At 40.9% G+C, this 18,162-nt stretch overlaps 1 protein-coding gene and 1 long non-coding RNA gene across 3 annotated transcripts; both read right to left on the bottom strand.

The window, feature by feature from the left end:
- Positions 1-329: 329 nt before the first annotated feature.
- Positions 330-2,892, bottom strand: LOC116620297. Its single transcript, XR_004297111.2, has 2 exons — positions 2,122-2,892; positions 330-962 (listed from the first exon to the last, which is right to left on the bottom strand). It is a non-coding gene; the product is annotated as an uncharacterized LOC116620297 (long non-coding RNA).
- Positions 2,893-3,478: 586 nt separating this feature from the next.
- Positions 3,479-17,533, bottom strand: LOC5516203 (epithelial discoidin domain-containing receptor 1). Of its 2 annotated transcripts, XM_048730961.1 has the most exons (14): positions 17,324-17,533; positions 16,474-16,604; positions 14,915-15,080; positions 13,535-13,908; positions 12,409-12,562; positions 10,999-11,146; positions 10,004-10,353; positions 9,458-9,595; positions 8,671-8,869; positions 8,306-8,541; positions 7,236-7,711; positions 6,239-6,535; positions 5,707-5,947; positions 3,479-5,426 (listed from the first exon to the last, which is right to left on the bottom strand). In XM_048730961.1, exons 3-14 carry the CDS (start codon positions 14,988-14,990, stop codon positions 5,122-5,124), a joined length of 2,994 nt encoding a protein of 997 aa, XP_048586918.1. In that variant the 5' UTR covers positions 14,991-15,080; positions 16,474-16,604; positions 17,324-17,533; the 3' UTR covers positions 3,479-5,121. The 2 variants fall into 2 exon arrangements, with proteins under 2 accessions (XP_048586918.1, XP_048586917.1); XM_048730960.1 differs by lacking the exon at positions 16,474-16,604.
- Between the last annotated feature and the right edge of the window lie 629 nt (positions 17,534-18,162).

Genomic DNA, 18,162 nt, shown 5'->3' with positions numbered 1-18,162 from the left:
TTTGATTGTGTTTTTTGTGGTAAATGATTAATGCTGCCATGGTTACCAGGGGGCCGGTACGGGGAGCTTGGGCTGGCTGGCTGGCTACACCCCACGAATTCCCGGTGCATTTTTTGTATATTTTATCTCGTCACATCGAAACAATACGTAAAACTCTGTCTGTCCGTCCGTCCGTCCGTCCGTCCATCCGTATGTCCGTCTGTCTGTCTGTCTGTCTTTTTGTCTGTCTGTTATTGCCTAGCATTACACTCCATGCCGCCCGTGCGCTCCATTCTACGTACGGCCTGTGATACAAAGTAATAAGGAAAAGGAAGGAAAAACGACAGGTCGATATTTTAGACTCAGTTTATTGGTGTGCTTAGCAACTTGGCAATAATCATGTGATAAAAGTTTACGCATGGTTAGTTTCGCTCTCTGTCACGTGATGCCCGTAATAAGGCAGGTGATACCAAATCAATGCATGAGCCCGCGATACAAAATCCGCAACCCGCATGACCATCAGAGCCCACATCCTGTGGCACCCGACGAGTGTCATGATGACAAAGACGCCGAAGCTGATTGGTGCAAATATAGCTGTAACTATGGTGACGAATCCCATCCCTAGCAACGACGTTTGAAAGATGACGAATAATGTTAGAATCAGCGCGAATGTTCCAACGACAAACAACACGAAAAGCATTATGGGTAGCCAACTTGACGCGAGAATGAAACCAACTACGAGTGACATCATCGGTCGCTTAGCAACGGTCATGTGACCCTCTGAAGTGTTAGTGTTGTTGTTGTCTTTCTTGATTTTTCGCCATTGCTCCTGTATAAATTCAAGACTGTCAAGGGTTTGTGAGCCCGCAGTACGGGCCTGACCGCGAGACATTCTCTCCAGTCGCTCGACCAGCAGTTTGTGACTGTCGCGCAGGCGCTGTTGGCTAGTGGTCGAGTTTAGTGGCATGCTGTCATACATAAATCTAAAGCGAGGGAAGTGAAGAAAATGATCGTCATCAGAATTAAGACGTTAAGCACCCCCTTCACCCTTAATCTCGTGGTCTGATTTTAGACGGGATAAGGCTGATATAGACAGCACGATTTAGTCGTATGCGACCTGCCTACGACACGTCTTAGCCCTGAATTACACTTTGCAACTTATACAGCTCATAGTCCAGCATCCTAGCGAAGTCGTAGGCTGATTTACACCCTAGGACACGCGTTTTACAGGTGTCTCGGTCAAGTCCCATACGACTAAATCGCCTAAATCAGCTTATAGGAGGGCACCAACATCGGTTTAAAATGAAGGTGTGTTTTGAGGGCTGTTGGCTCTACAGGACCGTGGACTGCGGCTGTTAACTGACGTCGAGCATTATCGCTCGTATGACTGCAGATAAAAGATCGTGCTCGAGCCTATGATTTGCCAGCCTCCCCCCCCCCGAAAGCTTGTTTCACTTAGCAGGGTTTTGGGTTCCCATTGTATTATGAATTAAACCCAATCAAATGAAGCAGGTGTTTGAGGGGGGAGTAAGCGACCTGCCTAAAAACTTGGTTTGACTTAAATACATTGATTTTTGTGTTGTTAAGTTGGGTTGAATCAAATGCTGCCAAATATTGCGTTGTAGATAAGTAACCAACTCTAAATTCATCAAGTCGAATAAGATCGTTAGATGCTGAAACAAATTTAAAATGTAGGTTTGATTCTAGAACACTTTGCTCGTGCGACTCTTCAATAATAATTATCGTCTTAGTGTACTGTCGAATTAGTGTTTTGTAAAGAAGCATACTCAGGGATAGGTTTTTGTTGAATAACCATTTAAGGATTAAGGGGGCAGCGTTCATAACCCAATGAGATCTTACCATCTAAAGAAGTTAGGGGCAGTGTTCATAGCCTAATGAGATCTTACCATCTAAAGAAGTTAGAGGCAGCGTTCATAACCCAATGAGATCTTACCATCTAAAGAAGTTAGAGGCAGCGTTCATAACCCAATGAGATCTTACCATCTAAAGAAGTTAGAGGAAGCGTTCATAACCCAATGAGATCTTACCATCTAAAGAAGTTAGAGGCAGCGTTCATAACCCAATGAGATCTTACCATCTAAAGAAGTTAAAGGCAGCGTTCATAACCCAATGAGATCTTACCATCTGAAGAAGTTAGAGGCAGCGTTCCAAGCAAAGCTGTCACACTTCAACCGCGCGTGCGAAATGAAGAATATCATGTAACGTGACGTAACAATTATTGCGAGTACTAATTGGCAACCAATCTCGTTTTGAAAAATTATTTTAGCTTGCGTATTAGCACATTTTATACCATATTTAGGAGATATTTTTTTTTTATCTTCCTAGAAAGCTGTACGTCTAGAATTTCCACGTAAACTTCCCGGAATTCGTGTTTGCTAGGGTTTTGTAGGCCGCCATTTTTGGAAATCACAGGTTTCCCGCGCGATCGCAATGCTCTTTTAGATCATTTAGAAAAACGACAGCCATTGGTTGTTATGCATTCAGAAAAAATAATATATAGATTTATGCATTGCCTAAAAGCGGAGCTCCAAACGACCAAATCTTTGCTTTGAATGTTTTCTACATTGATGACGTCACAATCACGTGACTATATTGGTGCACCCCTCTTGACAGCTTCATGACACATACCAAGATTGGTAGTCACTATGTTTCGTTCATGAGATATTTTTGTTCTTAATGAAATCGGAATAATTTTGCGTCATCGATGACGTCACTCATCACATTATCGTCATCGACGACGTCACTCATCACATCTATGACCATATCTGTGCACCTCCCTTGACACCAAGATGACACCTGCCAAGTTTGGTTGTGAAACAATGTTTCTTTCAAGAGATATCAATATTTTTGCTTTTAGTGACGTCATCGGTGACGTCACACAACACGTGACCATATTGTTGCACCCCCCTTGACACCTACATGACACCTACCAAGTTTGGTTGCCATACTATGTTTCCTTTGTGTAATATATAACAATTTTTTTATTTTGATGACGTCATCATATTTTTGCTTCTAGTGACGTCATCGATGATGTCACAAACCCCGTGACCACAGCTTGGCACCTCCCTTGACACATACATGACACCTGCCAAGTTTGGTTGTCATACGATGCTTTTTGGGGACGGACGGACATCGCGTCAGCAAAACTCGAGTAGATGGGTTACCAATATTTTTACCATATTTTTCTTATATACCACTTTTTCTTAGGTGTGGGGCTCCGCTCACGCGGCGCTTCGCGTGGGAGCTCCGCTAAAATTCGTAGTACTCGACGAACCTCAGACCCCAGAGGACTTGATGGACTTTGGACGGAAACGTGAGGACAGGGTCAAAAATAGTCCGATTTTATGCTCCATAATAAATAAATAAATAAATAAACAAACAAATAAATAATAAATAAATAAATAAATAATAAATAAATAAAGACCAGAACTATTATAATACTATTACCTGAATGAAATAACAAAGTGCCAACAAAGTGTTTCGCAGTTTATGTGGTTTAATCGTCTACATCAAAATAGTAATGTTATTTATTTATGATATATGAAAAATAAAGTACAAAAATAAACTGGAAACTCGAACGAAACGAGAATCAATTATGTACATTTTTACTTTTTACAAAATGGTCTATGTTAGCTAATAAGCACTTCGGTACATAAGACGCACTTTTCAGTAAAATGACTCCTATCATGAATAAAAGTGAATGAGTGTCTGTTTTACACGAACAAAATCTTTAAAAGCATCTTTTGGGATAAAGTAACCCTAAAGATCCAATTTGCGTTTTACTTACAACAGCGTCTTTTATACCGCAAATATTGTTATACTGCTGTTCACGCATGCTTACACCTTACTTCTCTTTCCCAATCATGGATTATCGTGTGAACCGTGGCCCACAGAAAGCGCAACGACCTTCTAAAACTTAAAAGTTTGTTAACATCTTCTAGAATCATGCAACTACAAGTAAATGCCTCTCCTGCCCTCCACAACACTCCCAACCGAGCAAATATACCATTCAAATTTGGTTTGTAGTAAAATATAGTAACATTGCCTGTTTTCTCTTATATTGGGTCGACTTAACGAGGAAGGAATCAATGTCTGAAATTATATGATCTAAATTGGTCATTGAATGACACGCGTACTGATAGACCTTCTTACTATCACACCACATACACCAGAGAGAGTACTTTTTAGGTTATAAATGGGGATGCTTTTTGAATGAAAATTTAATACTCTTATCGCGAAACCGAACCAAAATCCTGGAGAGTACCTCATCCCCAGTGAAAATTAAAGACAACATAAAGAAAACATTGCATTGTCCTGAGCGACGTCGAATCACCAAATAATCATGAGGGCTGCATGCTGTTGTTATCTATTACTTGTTTTACTGGCTCTTACTAGTTTTACTGGCTCTTACTACAAGTTTTGCTGGCTCTTACTTGTTTTACTGGCTCTTACTAGTTTTGCTGGCTCTTACTTGTTTTACTGGCTCTTACTTGTTTTACTGGCTCTTACTTGTTTTACTGGCTCTTACTAGTTTTGCTGGCTCTTACTTGTTTTACTGGCTCTTACTAGTTTTGCTGGCTCTTACTTGTTTTACTGGCTCTTACTAGTTTTACTGGCTCTTACTACAAGTTTTGCTGGCTCTTACTTGTTTTACTGGCTCTTACTAGTTTTGCTGGCTCTTACTTGTTTTACTGGCTCTTACTTGTTTTACTGGCTCTTACTTGTTTTACTGGCTCTTACTTGTTTTACTGGCTCTTACTAGTTTTTCTGGCTCTTTTTCCATTTTTTGATCATCATCCCGATAGCCATATGTTCGCCTTGCAATCTAAGTCAGCTGTATCGTCCATACAGTTTTACAGTCACAGTCGAATACTTGGCAAATAGGAATTTTGATGCTTGAGCTCATACAACGGTCAGTAATACAGATGTTTACCTCATACAGAGTTTTCTTTGACAACAATTTTATGGTTAGAGGAAGGAAGAAATATCATGAAAGTCTTGTCTCGCTGACGGATATATTTAGGTGATCATATCGTAATCTCGCTTAGCGCAACCCGATTTTCCAGGAAAAAGTGGATATCATTAAAGTCTGGTCTCGCAGACGGCTCGTTATTCACGTAATCATATCGTCATCTCGCTTAGCGCAACCCGATTTTCCAGGAAGGAGTGAATATCATGAAAGTCTGGTCTCGCAGACGGCTCTATGGCCCAGCACGACCTCATCTTGGCATAAACATCCGGTGGGCAGATCTCTGGACGGGAGAGGAAAGTGATGGCGTCGGACTTGGGACGGAAGAACATGAGCTGCACGTTCTCGATGACTTTCTCATCGGTGAGGTCGCCATAGGGGTACTCCGCCGCGAGGGTAAGGATCTCCCATAGGGTGACACCAAACGCCCATACGTCACTAGCTGATGTGAACTTACCTAGAAAAGATCACATGACCAAAATTGATACATTATCCGTAAAGTCTAGTACTGCATACGTCACTAGCTGATGTGAACTTTCCTAGAAAAGATCACATGACCAATATTGATACATTATCCGTAGATGCTAGTACTGCATACGTCGCTAGCTGATGTGAACTTTCCTAGAAAAGATCACATGACCCCCATTGATACATTATACACACTCTACTATGCATATCGATACGAGCGTTCAGGATGTAGATTTTGACATCAGTTGCAGCTAGTTCGCAGCACTCACCTTGCAAAATACACTCCGGTGCCATCCATCTAATGGGTAAAATAACGCGCCCTTGGATACGGTAGTAGTGCTTAGAGTACAGGTGGCGCGACATGCCGAAGTCTGCGATCTTCACCGTAAACGAGTGTCCAACAAGACAGTTCCTTGTGGCCAGGTCACGATGCACGAACTGGTGGGACGCGATGTACTTCATCCCGGCCGCTAGCTGTAGAGCCATGTATAAAAGGGCTTGGTACGTCACCTGTAGACAAATAAGGGTGATTACACGCACATTATGAATGGGATAGTCGCACGTGGCTTCTTTGCCTGGAGAAAAGAATAAGCCAAAACGTTAATTTCTCTGCGCTTTGAAGTGTTACACCTTGAGAAATGAAATATAAGTTGGAATAATGGAACAAAGAAACAAACAAAACGAGACCTAAGACTTATCCACAAGGGCAAATCTCAATGAACCGTATCTAATTGATATCTACACATTTGTCAAAATGTGGTATAGACACTATATACTTTACCCCATAATATGATACTTTACCTTATTCGGATCCGCGCTATTCCCTGAGGCGAGCTCTCGTTGCTTCAGGAATTGGTTCAAGTCTCCATTCTCCATATATTCCACGATCATGCACATCGGGTCATCCTTGCAGACACCAAGGAGCCTCACCACATTCTCATGCCGTACGCCTGCCATGATCTTAACCTCCTTAAAGAAGTCCTGCTTAATATTCTTATCTACGCCTGCCTTCAGCATCTTTATGGCGACAACTACGCGCTGTTCTTTGATGTCCTCACCTAGGATTTGACCTAGACCTTCAACTTCACCTAGATGGACCTGTACGATACAAATACAGAAAAGTCGTTAAAATTAATAAGATATCAGACCTGCCACTTCATCTAGATGGACCTGAACGATACAAATACGGATAACTTGTTAAAAGTAATGAGATATCAGACTTGTAACTTCACTAGATGGACCTGAACGATACAAATACGGAGAACTTGTTACAATTAATAAGATATCAGACTTGCAACTTCATCTAGATGGACCTAAACGATGCAAATACGGAGAAGTTGTTATAATTAATGATATCAGACTTGCAACTTCATCTAGATGGACCTGAACGATACAAACACGGAGAACCTGTTAACAGTTGTTAACATATCAGGCCTACAGCATCACCTAGATGAGCCTGTACGATACAAATACTAAGTACAAAAATGGGTTTTTCTCGCGCGCTCGCGCAAAAGTCGTCAGTCAGTCACAACTAGATTTCGTTGAGAGCGGACTTCCGTGACTTTCGGAGGAACATTAGCGCTTCTCTTAAAGGGCCTCCACAGAATAAGTGCCACGGCTAATGGCACTAACGCTAAATCTCCAAAAACACACATCTCTCACCTCTCCAAATTGACCATCGCCTATTTTCTCTCACCTCTCCAAATTGACCATCGCCTATTTTCTCTCACCTCTCCAAATTGACCATCGCCTATTTTCTCTCACCTCTCCAAATTGACCATCGCCTATTTTCTCTCACCTCTCCAAATTGACCATCGCCTATTTTCTCCTTGAAGTGAAGCCTCTCTCTCGGGAACTCCTTAAACGTCGCTTGTCTACTGATTGTAACAGAAGGGTCCGCGTACAGGGTGGAACCAGACACGCCCTGATAGGGCTCCGAGTAGACCTCCTCGTACACAGGGTTACGGAATATCTCATTGGATACAAGCGAATCGATAGGCTCAGAGTACCCGCTCAGCGGCTTCTCGACTGGTTTCTCGTAGTGGTCATCCTCTAGTGCCGAGGTCTGTGGGGGGTTGGGTGCGAGTGAGGCTAGGGTGCTCTGAGTTGATGGTGACTTTGGCGCCTTGGTGGGGGACAGGAGGGGGCTCTTCTCAGGGTGCAGGGGTGATTGAGGCTCGGCGTAATCAGGTCCGTCTTCGTCCTGGATGTCGGGACGGACGTACTCAACCACGGGGATGCCAGTCGACTCTGTAGGGAGGGGTGGGGGTCTGTCTGGATGGTAGATAATACAAAGAACTTTACCATTAGTCGTCATCTGCATCACCATCATAATCATCAGCATCACCATCATAATCATCAGCATCACCATCATCACTATCATCATCATCATTACAATCACCATCATCATCACCATCATAATTATCACCATCACAATCATCACCATCACAATCATCACTATCATCACAATTACCATCATCGCTATCATCATCACCATCATTACAATCACCATCATCATCACCATCATCACCACCACCACCATAATCATCGCGATCACCACTATTATCATCATCATCACCATCCTCATAATAACAGTTATCGTTATCACGATCACCATGATAATCCTCATCACACCAACACCACTATCTTATTGTAAAAGTCTCCACTCCACTCAACGAGGTTATAAAAATGGGCTTGACGAGGTTATAACTAAATCATCACAGCGCCTCCGGTATAGTGCTTTTGAAGATTATTAATCAGATATTGGATTATGTAAACGTATTTTCATCGTGATTTGTAACTTAAAATAAATCTGCGATAAAGATGACGATGCCGAAGCTCATGCGTGCTCGTGTTAATTTCACTTACTTTTCGGTATACTTGGCTTCCCTCGGCTCATCGCTCGTGCTGGCTTTCCATTTTCCTCATTGCTGTTCTTGTCATGCAGCTCACTTGGATCCAGGCCCGCCTCCTCGAGGTTGTGAATGCTCGCGTAAATGGGTCCCGTGGGGTCGTACCCAGGGGGGTCGGGGGCGGGAACTTCGCGTCTACTCTTGAGTGAGAAACCTCTTTCGCTGCCCTCTCTCTCGCATAACCTCGACACCCTTAATGACAACAAGAATTCTTTCAGAGAACATTTTCAGTAAAGAGGGCGCGTCTAAATAAATCATGACGAAGACTTTCGTCAACCATTTCCAACTTCTAAACAGCTTTCTGACTTCCGTCACTCAAACCTGTGAGCGGAGTTCGAATTGAATGGCTTCAATTCCCAGCGGATAAAGTGGTAGAAAGATGGCTTCTGGTTGTGTCGGCGTCTCTTGTATCGCCACCAGCAGAAGAATACGATTAGTATGACAGCGATGAGAAGAATGGCGCACACAATACCAGCAATCACTCCGCCATCGAGCTCCCCACGACTCTCTTGAACCGGAACTGCAAAGAGCAAGGAGGGAGTTACTGAAATACTTTTCTTTTTCACTCAATAAAGTTGAAAACAAAAAGGTAAACTTGTGTTCTCTAGAGGTTTATTCATGTATTCCTAACAACTCAGTAAAGATAATCTCACCAGGGTCCCTACACTAGTATAATAAACACTGCATTTTCACAGCGCATTCCCAAAAGCGGAACAACCGCGCAATGTACGGTAAACGAACGAGCAAACAAAGCTAAACAATTGCGCAATTACAGGTTTTTTACGAACAAAGGATAATATTTGACGATCCTTCAATAAGAATTGGCAATTTTATTTGGAGGAGAGGGTGTGCGTGAACGCACTCCTAAGCACGCAAGTGTAAGACTAAGTCTGGCTATAGGGCGCTGTATGTAGGGAGCTGCTGGGATACAGGGCGCTGTCAGCATATGTACTGAAGGGCCACAGGCCGAACACGTTTTACCTCTATCATAGGTATGATATCCAGGCGGGGGTTGGGGGGACACACATTAAATTTCTTACCGCCATCATAGGTATAATATGGTGAGGGGAGGGGATTGCGGTGAAAGGACAGACATCAAATTTCTTACCTCCATCATAGGTCCGGTTTCCTTTCGGACTCTCCACAGTCCCTTTATCTGGCGTAGAGGGGACATGACCACCCGAGGGGGTCGGGGAGGGTATGACCAAACAAGCAGGGGTCGGTGGGGGACGAAGACCAAGGGATTCTGAATAGATATACAAATACCTTATTTAAATATAATCAATAAAACAAAGTTACTAATCCTCTCCACTAAATTAAGTGATGCCAAAAGTAAGAGTCGCAAAAGTAAGTGGATACAAACAATTCGCTTTTTCAAATCTTTAACGGATGGGATAAGTCCAGAATCAGCGATACAAAAGAACCTACGAGGCGTACGTTCCAGCAAACCTGTGCAAACTACCAAAATATTCTACAGCTGGTCTGTAGTTTTTCTAGTCATACCACCTAGTTATTCTACAGCTTGTCTGTAGTTTTTCAAGTCATACCACATAGTTATTCTAGAGCTTGTCTGTAGTTTTTCTAGTCATATCACCTAGTTATTCTAGAACTTGCATGAAGTTTTTCTAGTCACAATAACGATCTTTCTGCTTACCATGATCAAATGCAACTTCACTAATCAGAATCCACTCTCCACGGTAATTAAACTCAAGGCGGACGGACTTGGCGGTGTGCAGGCATAGATCAACTGTCACATTATAATTCATCCATTGGTACTGTGTCCGGACGTCCGGGGCACGGTGGACAAGTTTTTGGTCATACTTCATGCCATCCTGACTGAACTCGATACTAACTGCATCAAAAAGCTCGACGCTGCTACGGGTCCGGATGTTGGAATGGATGGTCATTGAGCGGAAGACCTGGGCCTTCTGGTACTGGAAGATTATAAAGGGCGTGGAGGTTTCCTTCATGGTCCACGCGATCCAGCCGTAACCGTTGTTTTCTCTGTGGAGATGATTGTGACAGTAACTAAAGAGGCTAAGGAAAAAGTATTGAGAACCAATATTTAAGGACTGGCAAAAGCTGGCCTAAGTATCCATCGAACCCATACGTTTTTTTTGGTAATCCGCCTGAAATGATAAAATAATCCTCGATCATCTAAGGTGAACCACAGGTAGCTCAAGCTCTTTATTTTTCCCTATTGATATTTACAGTAAACATAGGGCGAAAACAAAATTAGTGAAAATTGTGAATCTTGAATCTTGAAAAAGGCGCTTTAATACGACCAGAGAACGCGCAAAAAGTAAACATAAACACAACACTAGACTACACACGTCTTTTCAACAACTTGCTTTTTATTTTTCACTAATTTTGATTTTTTGCCCTATGTTTACCGTAAATATCAATAGTGACAAATAAATAGCTTGGGCTACCTGTGGGTGAACGTGATATTTATTGTGTGACATGCGTTTAATGCGTGACATGGGGATTATTGTGTGACATGGTGTTCATTACGCGACATGGTGTACATTGAGTGATACGGTGTTTAATGCGTCACATAGTGTTTACTACGAGAATTGGTATTTATTATTACATAGGTGTTTATTGCGTAAACTTATAGGAGATCGTAACATCAGGGTTGTGTATTACCTAAAGTCGGACGCAGCCAGCTTTCCGTCCGTTAACATGCCCAGTCCAGACGATAACAGCGACGGCGTGATGACGCCATCAAATAATAAGTCAGTCATGTTATACGGCCCACGGGCGTTACCGGGCGTCACGGTATAAGACACCAAGTCTGCAAATATGATAATAACACGGGGCATCATTAAACTGTCTGGTGCCTGAGTGCCTGGTCCCAAGTTGATTTACGAATCTTTTACTGCCAGGAAACTATCACCCAAATCTAATCGCCATTCACAATTTATTTTCTTACTAGACTACCTGCTGTTCTACTGTAAATACTATCTTGGGGGGGAGGATCTGCAGATATATTTAGATCCACATGGTTTGACGGATAAACAATAGCATCGATTGAAATTCATTTAAAATCCGAAATTCGACCGTCAAAGCAGTCAAAATCCGAAATCTGTGCCCAAATTGTCAACAGATCCGTGATCCGCCGTATTTCCAAAATCCGCCAATCCGCTGAAATAATAATCAAAATCCGTAATCCGTGAGCATTTCGGGGCTGAATCCGCAGATCCGCGAACCTATTCACCCCCCCCCCCCCCCCCATCTTCAATAGGGGCATAGACAAAGAAAACAACTTCGCCGATGGCTAGGAAAACGATATCGAAAAAGTGTGTTCAAAACCAGTTTTTATGGAAAACGCAAAACATTAGGGTCAGAAACAGACGTGAAAAAGTAAGGGAATAATTCTACAGTAGCAAACGTGGTTAAATGATGCTAAAGGGCAAACTTACGCATCCTTTGGTGAAACTTTCATGCCGTGGTTTGGCAGAAAATAGCTGAGATGTATAAGACAGAATCCCATTTTCACGTGCTTCAATTGAATTTGCCTTCCAGTTTTATTATTTTCTCCCTTCCTCGTCCACGTCACCGTCGTATTTTAAGCCGGGGAAATAGAAGCAACAAAACCGTACAACTGTTTTGGCAGCATTTGCAAAAAAACGTTCGAAGACGATGTTGCGCGTTTTACTACCGGCAGACCAACTTTTTTCGCAGCAAAGGATAGACTGGTTCTTGCAGTTGATCCACCATCTTTTTTTTCCAATCACAAACGCTAATGCAACTGCTTGCGTATGCCTGAGGCCACTTTGCTGTTAGACAAGTTTGGTTGATGTAGTAATATAGGCTACATCTCCGAGTTTTGTTGCAAAAAGTAGAACCATCTTCTACTTTCTGCAGCAAACTTTTCAACTTGCAACAAAAAATTTGCTGCGACCAAAGTTGGTGCGCCGGTAGTAAAACGAGCCATGCACTTACAAACTTTTTTTTTGCAGCAATGCTGCCACAAAAGTTGTACGATTTTGCTGCTCGGATTTCCTGGGCTTAAATGCAGCTAGTCTTTTTGAGGCGACAAGTATATAAACTCACCTTTCGTGAGTAGACACCCATACAGCTCAATGCGCATGCACACTTGATTTACGGGGTAGATCTCTGGGATGATACGGATCGTGTTGACCATGATAGGGGGGATCAACCTGTTGATCTTGGTCACATTCACCTTGTCCAGGTTACCGACGAATTTCTACACGACAACAAAAAAGACACTCAAAGAGGTTGATACTTATTGTGAGTAGCATTTGTTGGCTTTCTCTGCACAGCTAATTATTGTTTGAATATAAATAAATAAATAAAGAAATCATTTATTTTGTTGATAGATATAGAAGCACCCCAAACTGCAGGAATAGATTGGAAATATCTTCTTCCTTCTTCTACTCCTCAACCTCTACCATCAAATTACGGGCTATAGGATAATCTGACTCCGAAGTGAAGTCTAATGTCCCTAGGGCCTTTATAATGGGGAAGAAAAAAACGCGCCGCTAGGGGTCGTGTTACTCATTTACCAGGCGGCAGCGGTTACAAAGCGCGTCGTTTGAAAGGCCTGTAGGGACAGAGCTCGCTGGAAGAACGAAACCAAGAGGCGAATACATCCAGTCAACGTAGGAATTCGCGCTTTATTCAACACTAACAAGACATAAGACTTCATTTCGGAGTCAGATTATTCTATAGCCCGTGATCAAATGTCGTAAAAGCTAGTTTGAGTGCCACCTTCAAATAAAGGCCCCCTTTTGAATAAGCGCCCCTCTAGTAAGTCATATAAAAAGTGCAACTTTAATATAAAACTCGCCATGTTCTTCTTGAATAAGTGCCCCCTCTTAGGAGTAATATAAAATAGCGACACCTTCAAATAAACGCCCCTTGATGATGATAAAGGATAGCACAGATATCGAAGTGGCAAAATTTCAAGAGAAGCACATTGTGTAAAATACTGTAGTATTGACTCAAACGGCTCAGGTCCGTAGAGAGGCTTCCCCTAAGAGTTTGTCTTTTGCTGGACCTGTAACAGCTTTTGAATTGAAATAATTGTATCGCTCTTGCTCGTGTTAATTCTAACCCAATCCCGAATAAGATACCCCTACTTGAATGTGCACCCCCACAAGATTAACATTTTAAATCCAAATTTTTGGTAAAAAGAACAAACAATGATTTTGCATACCTTGGCAGTTTTCTTGTTCCAGTCATGGTATTCCAGCCACATATTTGCTTTCTGGTCAGGCTTTTTATAATTCACATAGTAAGCTTTGACCATTTCACTACCAGAATACTTGGACCGTCCCTGCGTTCCTATGGCACTTATCCGATAGGGGTCTAGCAAATGGATCTGGTAGTACTGGTCAAAATAGGGTCCTCCATCTTGGTTAGGGTACCAGCTCTTTCTCTGGAAGGGGCACCACGCCCCATGGCCCTCGTTCCTGTTCAGCCGACCCATTTCTGGACCAGTGAGTATGGTGTATGAAGATGATGCTTTTAATTGACTGTTGTGAATCTGACCATCTTCCATACCAATCGCTGACTGGCATAATTGAGGATCTACAAAAAAAACATGTTTTTTAAATATGAAATGACAACATTATCACTATGGTTACATCTCCATCACCATGATGACATATTAAATACCAAGACATCTTTTTTGAACCATCAATCATGGTGGCAGAATTTGTGGGCTCAAAGAAAACAGATTATTTTAACAGAATGATTTTTGTCCTAAGGGGAAGGAAACTGAGGGCTTTGAAGACCCTGTCATTTCTTGCATGTCATTCTTTGTGGGGAAGACTTACTAATGGAAGCATATATACATATGTATAATCTATCATTCTTCTTTTTTTTTTGGGGGGGGATATTTGTAGTTAAAAATTCACTGCTGTTAGAGACAGCTTCATCCATACTCCACATTCCATTTTCCCTTGTGTTGATGTCACTACTACTGTATTTACTCGAATAAGTGCCCTGGCGGTTATTTTTTTCGACTGTCAGACAGGGCGCTTATTCGGAGGAGGCACTTATTTGAGGGATGTGCTTATTTAAAATGGCAAATTTCAAACAAAGGCCGAATTGTTTTTATTCATTAAATACTAATTTTATACTACATCAGTTTCATTTCTCTATATCATTATTACAACTTGAAGCAGCTTTTTTAAGTTTAAATCCTTTAAATACTCTCTTTCTGGTCCCTCCAATTAGCTCCAGTGCTTTCTTAGAACTACATTATTATAGTCATTTTACTCAGTTACATAAAACCTGGGGAGGGGAGGGGGGCGCTTATTCGGGGGAGGCGCTTCTTTGAGTAAATACAGGATTGCAACTTTATGGACCTTATGCAAAGACAATGGCGACAGCATCAAGAATGCCTTTCATGCTCATGATAATTCCAAAACAAGTGTTAGCGTCCATGACCACAGGCATTGACCATTTAAATTGTGAAATGCCATTTTAGATTTGGTCACAGATGCCAATGGCATTTTTTAACAATTGTTGACGCCCTCACCATTGTTGTTGCATAAGTTGTCTATTAATAATCACAGCTGAAGACACCTACCTTTAGGGAGGGCCTCTGAAAAAACCAAAACTGCCAGGAAAGCCAAGATGTGACAGGCTATATGCCATAGTATCATCTTACCCTCCTGTCACCGTGGCAACTATCTCCTGGGTAACTGTATGCTAGGCCATTGATTCCAGCATAGCTACATAAATCAGTCTTTAAGCTTGAATAGAATAAAAGGCAATTTTTATTAACTGGGGAATTATCATTATAATAGCTATTATATTAATGATCAAGCAAGCACCATAAGGATAAGGTTGTCAACTCTACAAGATTTTCCATGAATCTCCTCTTGCCATCCAGATTAAGACAACAAATTTAAAAAAATTGTTTGATAGTCAGAGTGTAAAAAAATCAACCAGGTCATCATTAATCCAAAGTTGATATACTTGTGTGGGTTATAGATCATTTATAACTATACATTATTTATTAGCATATAACAGAAAGCACTTGTGACATGGGAATAAGAGGGTTATAATGACTAATTAGGCCATAAAGGTCATATATTGCACATGGATTTTTTGACACATCAATAGGCCTTTTATATCAGGCAATAACATTTTCTAGAGAAAACCTAGATCCCTGCTCTTTCCTAAAGAGGGACAAAATACCCCTAATTACAAGGGATGCGACTTGGCTAAATTAAAATCTACATTGACAAACATACAGTAAATATACTCTACACCTAATCCACTACAATCCATGAAATCTATCAAAAGGTCATTCAAGAGTTTAGGGTTACAACTCTGCAAGATTACTTTACTCAAAAGTGCAACTATCCCCACCCCTTTATGGGCTAAGGAATAGTGTAACATTTTTCAGTACATTAAATTTTGATGGAGCTATAAAGCAGGTATGGTGACACCCAAAGCAATAAGGAACTTGTATACAGAGGCTATTTCAGATGGTTTACATTGCATTGAATTGTTATCAACAGGGGCTCATTCCTGAAGCAACAATCGCCAAAGAGGGTAAATAATATAGAGTTCATTTATTGTCATGTCCCTTAGCCATCAACTCCAAATAAAAAATTCAAGATAGTTAATATCCTTTTCTTTATGTTAACATTAAAAAATCTCAGCCCCATACTTATAAAAAATAATGAAAATGAATATATTTTATGGAAAATTTTCTTTTTTAATTAAATGACACTTTTGTGTTTTAAAGAAACCATTATATTTTTGTATGAATGCATCATTTTGTATGTAAAGTGTGGAGATTGAAATTATAGAACTATGTGACTTAATTCCATATTGCATTTAAAAGTCAATATCTAGTTTCTACAGATTCTGTTTGCACAACCTAAACCTCAAAGCTTGATGACATATTACACGGAAAGATATCGACGCAATTTAACCAGACCAAAAAAGCATAGAAATGTGACAAAATGTCAAAAAAGACAGTGGGTATTGAAGATAAGCTCTTTGCTGAATACTTTTCTCCCCTAATAGAGGAAAATCTACAGTGATATGGATGTTAATTAAAAAGAATATATTACAAAAATACAAACAACAACAAACACATTCTTTTGTGTCTCTTTTTTTAAGTGAAATTACCTTTGAATGGCTTTCTTTGTCGATTTCAAAACCTAGTTTCCTTAACTGAAATCCTGTTTGCGAAAAGGGCTTTTCACGCCATTCCCGGATATTTTGACTCTTAGATGTACACAGACAATCAAATATTTAGGCTGCAATATCAACAAAAAATAATATTTCTGAGATTATATAAAGTATAGTGTCTCGACATGTATTTGGAAAGGTAACAACAAAGGAATTTAATATTTGACTTTGTAATAAGTTATGGATCACAATGTGAGAAGACGGCACGGCATTTAAGTACAGTGTCACATTTGGAATTAGAATGCGCGAAAACCATGAAAAATTATGGGCAAGTGATAAGTTCTAAATAGCATATCTTGGTCGGTTAAAATTTTTAATATAACTATAAAGCAGACAGCAAAATTTGATGCTATCTCTTTCAGCAATGTCACGACGACACGGCGAGGTTTCGTATTTCTAGCTTCCTGTAAACTTAGCGATTTTACGCTTTATTGAATCCAATCTGTTAGGATTTTCGTGAGCTTTAAGACTTTTGATCTTTCGAGAGAATTATAAATGTTGCATCGAAAATACTTAAGCCTTCAACCAAATGTCCAGCCCGAACACTCAACCAATTTGATAGTAAAACCAACCAAGGTTTAAATTTATCATGCTTCCATCTCGAATTGCATCCGCCAGAAAGAATTTAATCCCAAGCGCTTGTTCTCCAAAACTCTGCTTTATTTCTTAAGCATTTAGGTAAGATGTATAACACATTTGAACTATTGTTAGATGGAAAAACCGCAACGCTTTCCAAACAGACATGACAGAACCACAATGAACTTGAAAGGTAAAGGAGACAACTTACCTCGAAATGAGCGTCTTCAAGCAGATATTCCACCCCTTGAATTTGATCCACAAAACTCCACATAAAGAAGTATTGATTATTGAAGATCTAGGACCTCTCCTTCCAAGGCTAGCGGGCTTGACACGAAGAAATGTACTTATTTTTCAAGCGTACACCAAACAGCAGTCCTAATGTCATATGTAGTGGTGCCAAAAAAGATCAGAAACATTCCACCGGAAATGACGTCTCACGAGGGATACTTCCGGCTATACCTGGTGGTTCGGGCGGATTCCACGAAGTCTTGGCTACCGAAGACAGTACCAAGATGGCTGCAAGCTGTATAAAAGGGTTGACCATACAGTAGAATCCGTGACATGTTTTTGTCAGTGTTACAGGATAAGTAAAGCAGTGTTTAACGAGCTCTAACCAAGGAATGGCTTTTTGGCAGTGGTTCAAAAGCGGCTTGACTTTATTTGCGTCTTCAGAAAAAGTTATTCAAGGAGAAGTGCTTTTGGTCCAAAATATATTCCCAGTTCGACGTTCAAAACAGCCATACGAAGTTTTTAAATAGATCTGCGCTATTTGTAAAATATATATGCGCATTCTGCGTTTCATGAGGCAAGGGTCAATGGTTATTCAAAAGAATTCCTAAAATTAATTGCCACATTTTAAGGTAACATTATTGTGGCGACCTCAGGGGCACAGGATTGCGCAGACATGGATAATGTGCAGAAAAGTGTTAAACAACGCATTTTGGCGGCAGAGAGGGGAAGCACAAACAACCTGCAAACATGGCTACATAACTCCGAATCTGCCTAGCCATATGTGAACTTCATAAATATTCATGCTTTCTTCCCCCA

The sequence above is a fragment of the Nematostella vectensis genome, chromosome 8, assembly GCF_932526225.1.
Source record: "Nematostella vectensis chromosome 8, jaNemVect1.1, whole genome shotgun sequence".
NCBI lineage: Eukaryota > Metazoa > Cnidaria > Anthozoa > Actiniaria > Edwardsiidae > Nematostella > Nematostella vectensis.
The sequence above is the reverse complement of the archived record's forward strand: the minus strand, read 5'-3'. Positions and strand labels throughout refer to the sequence as shown.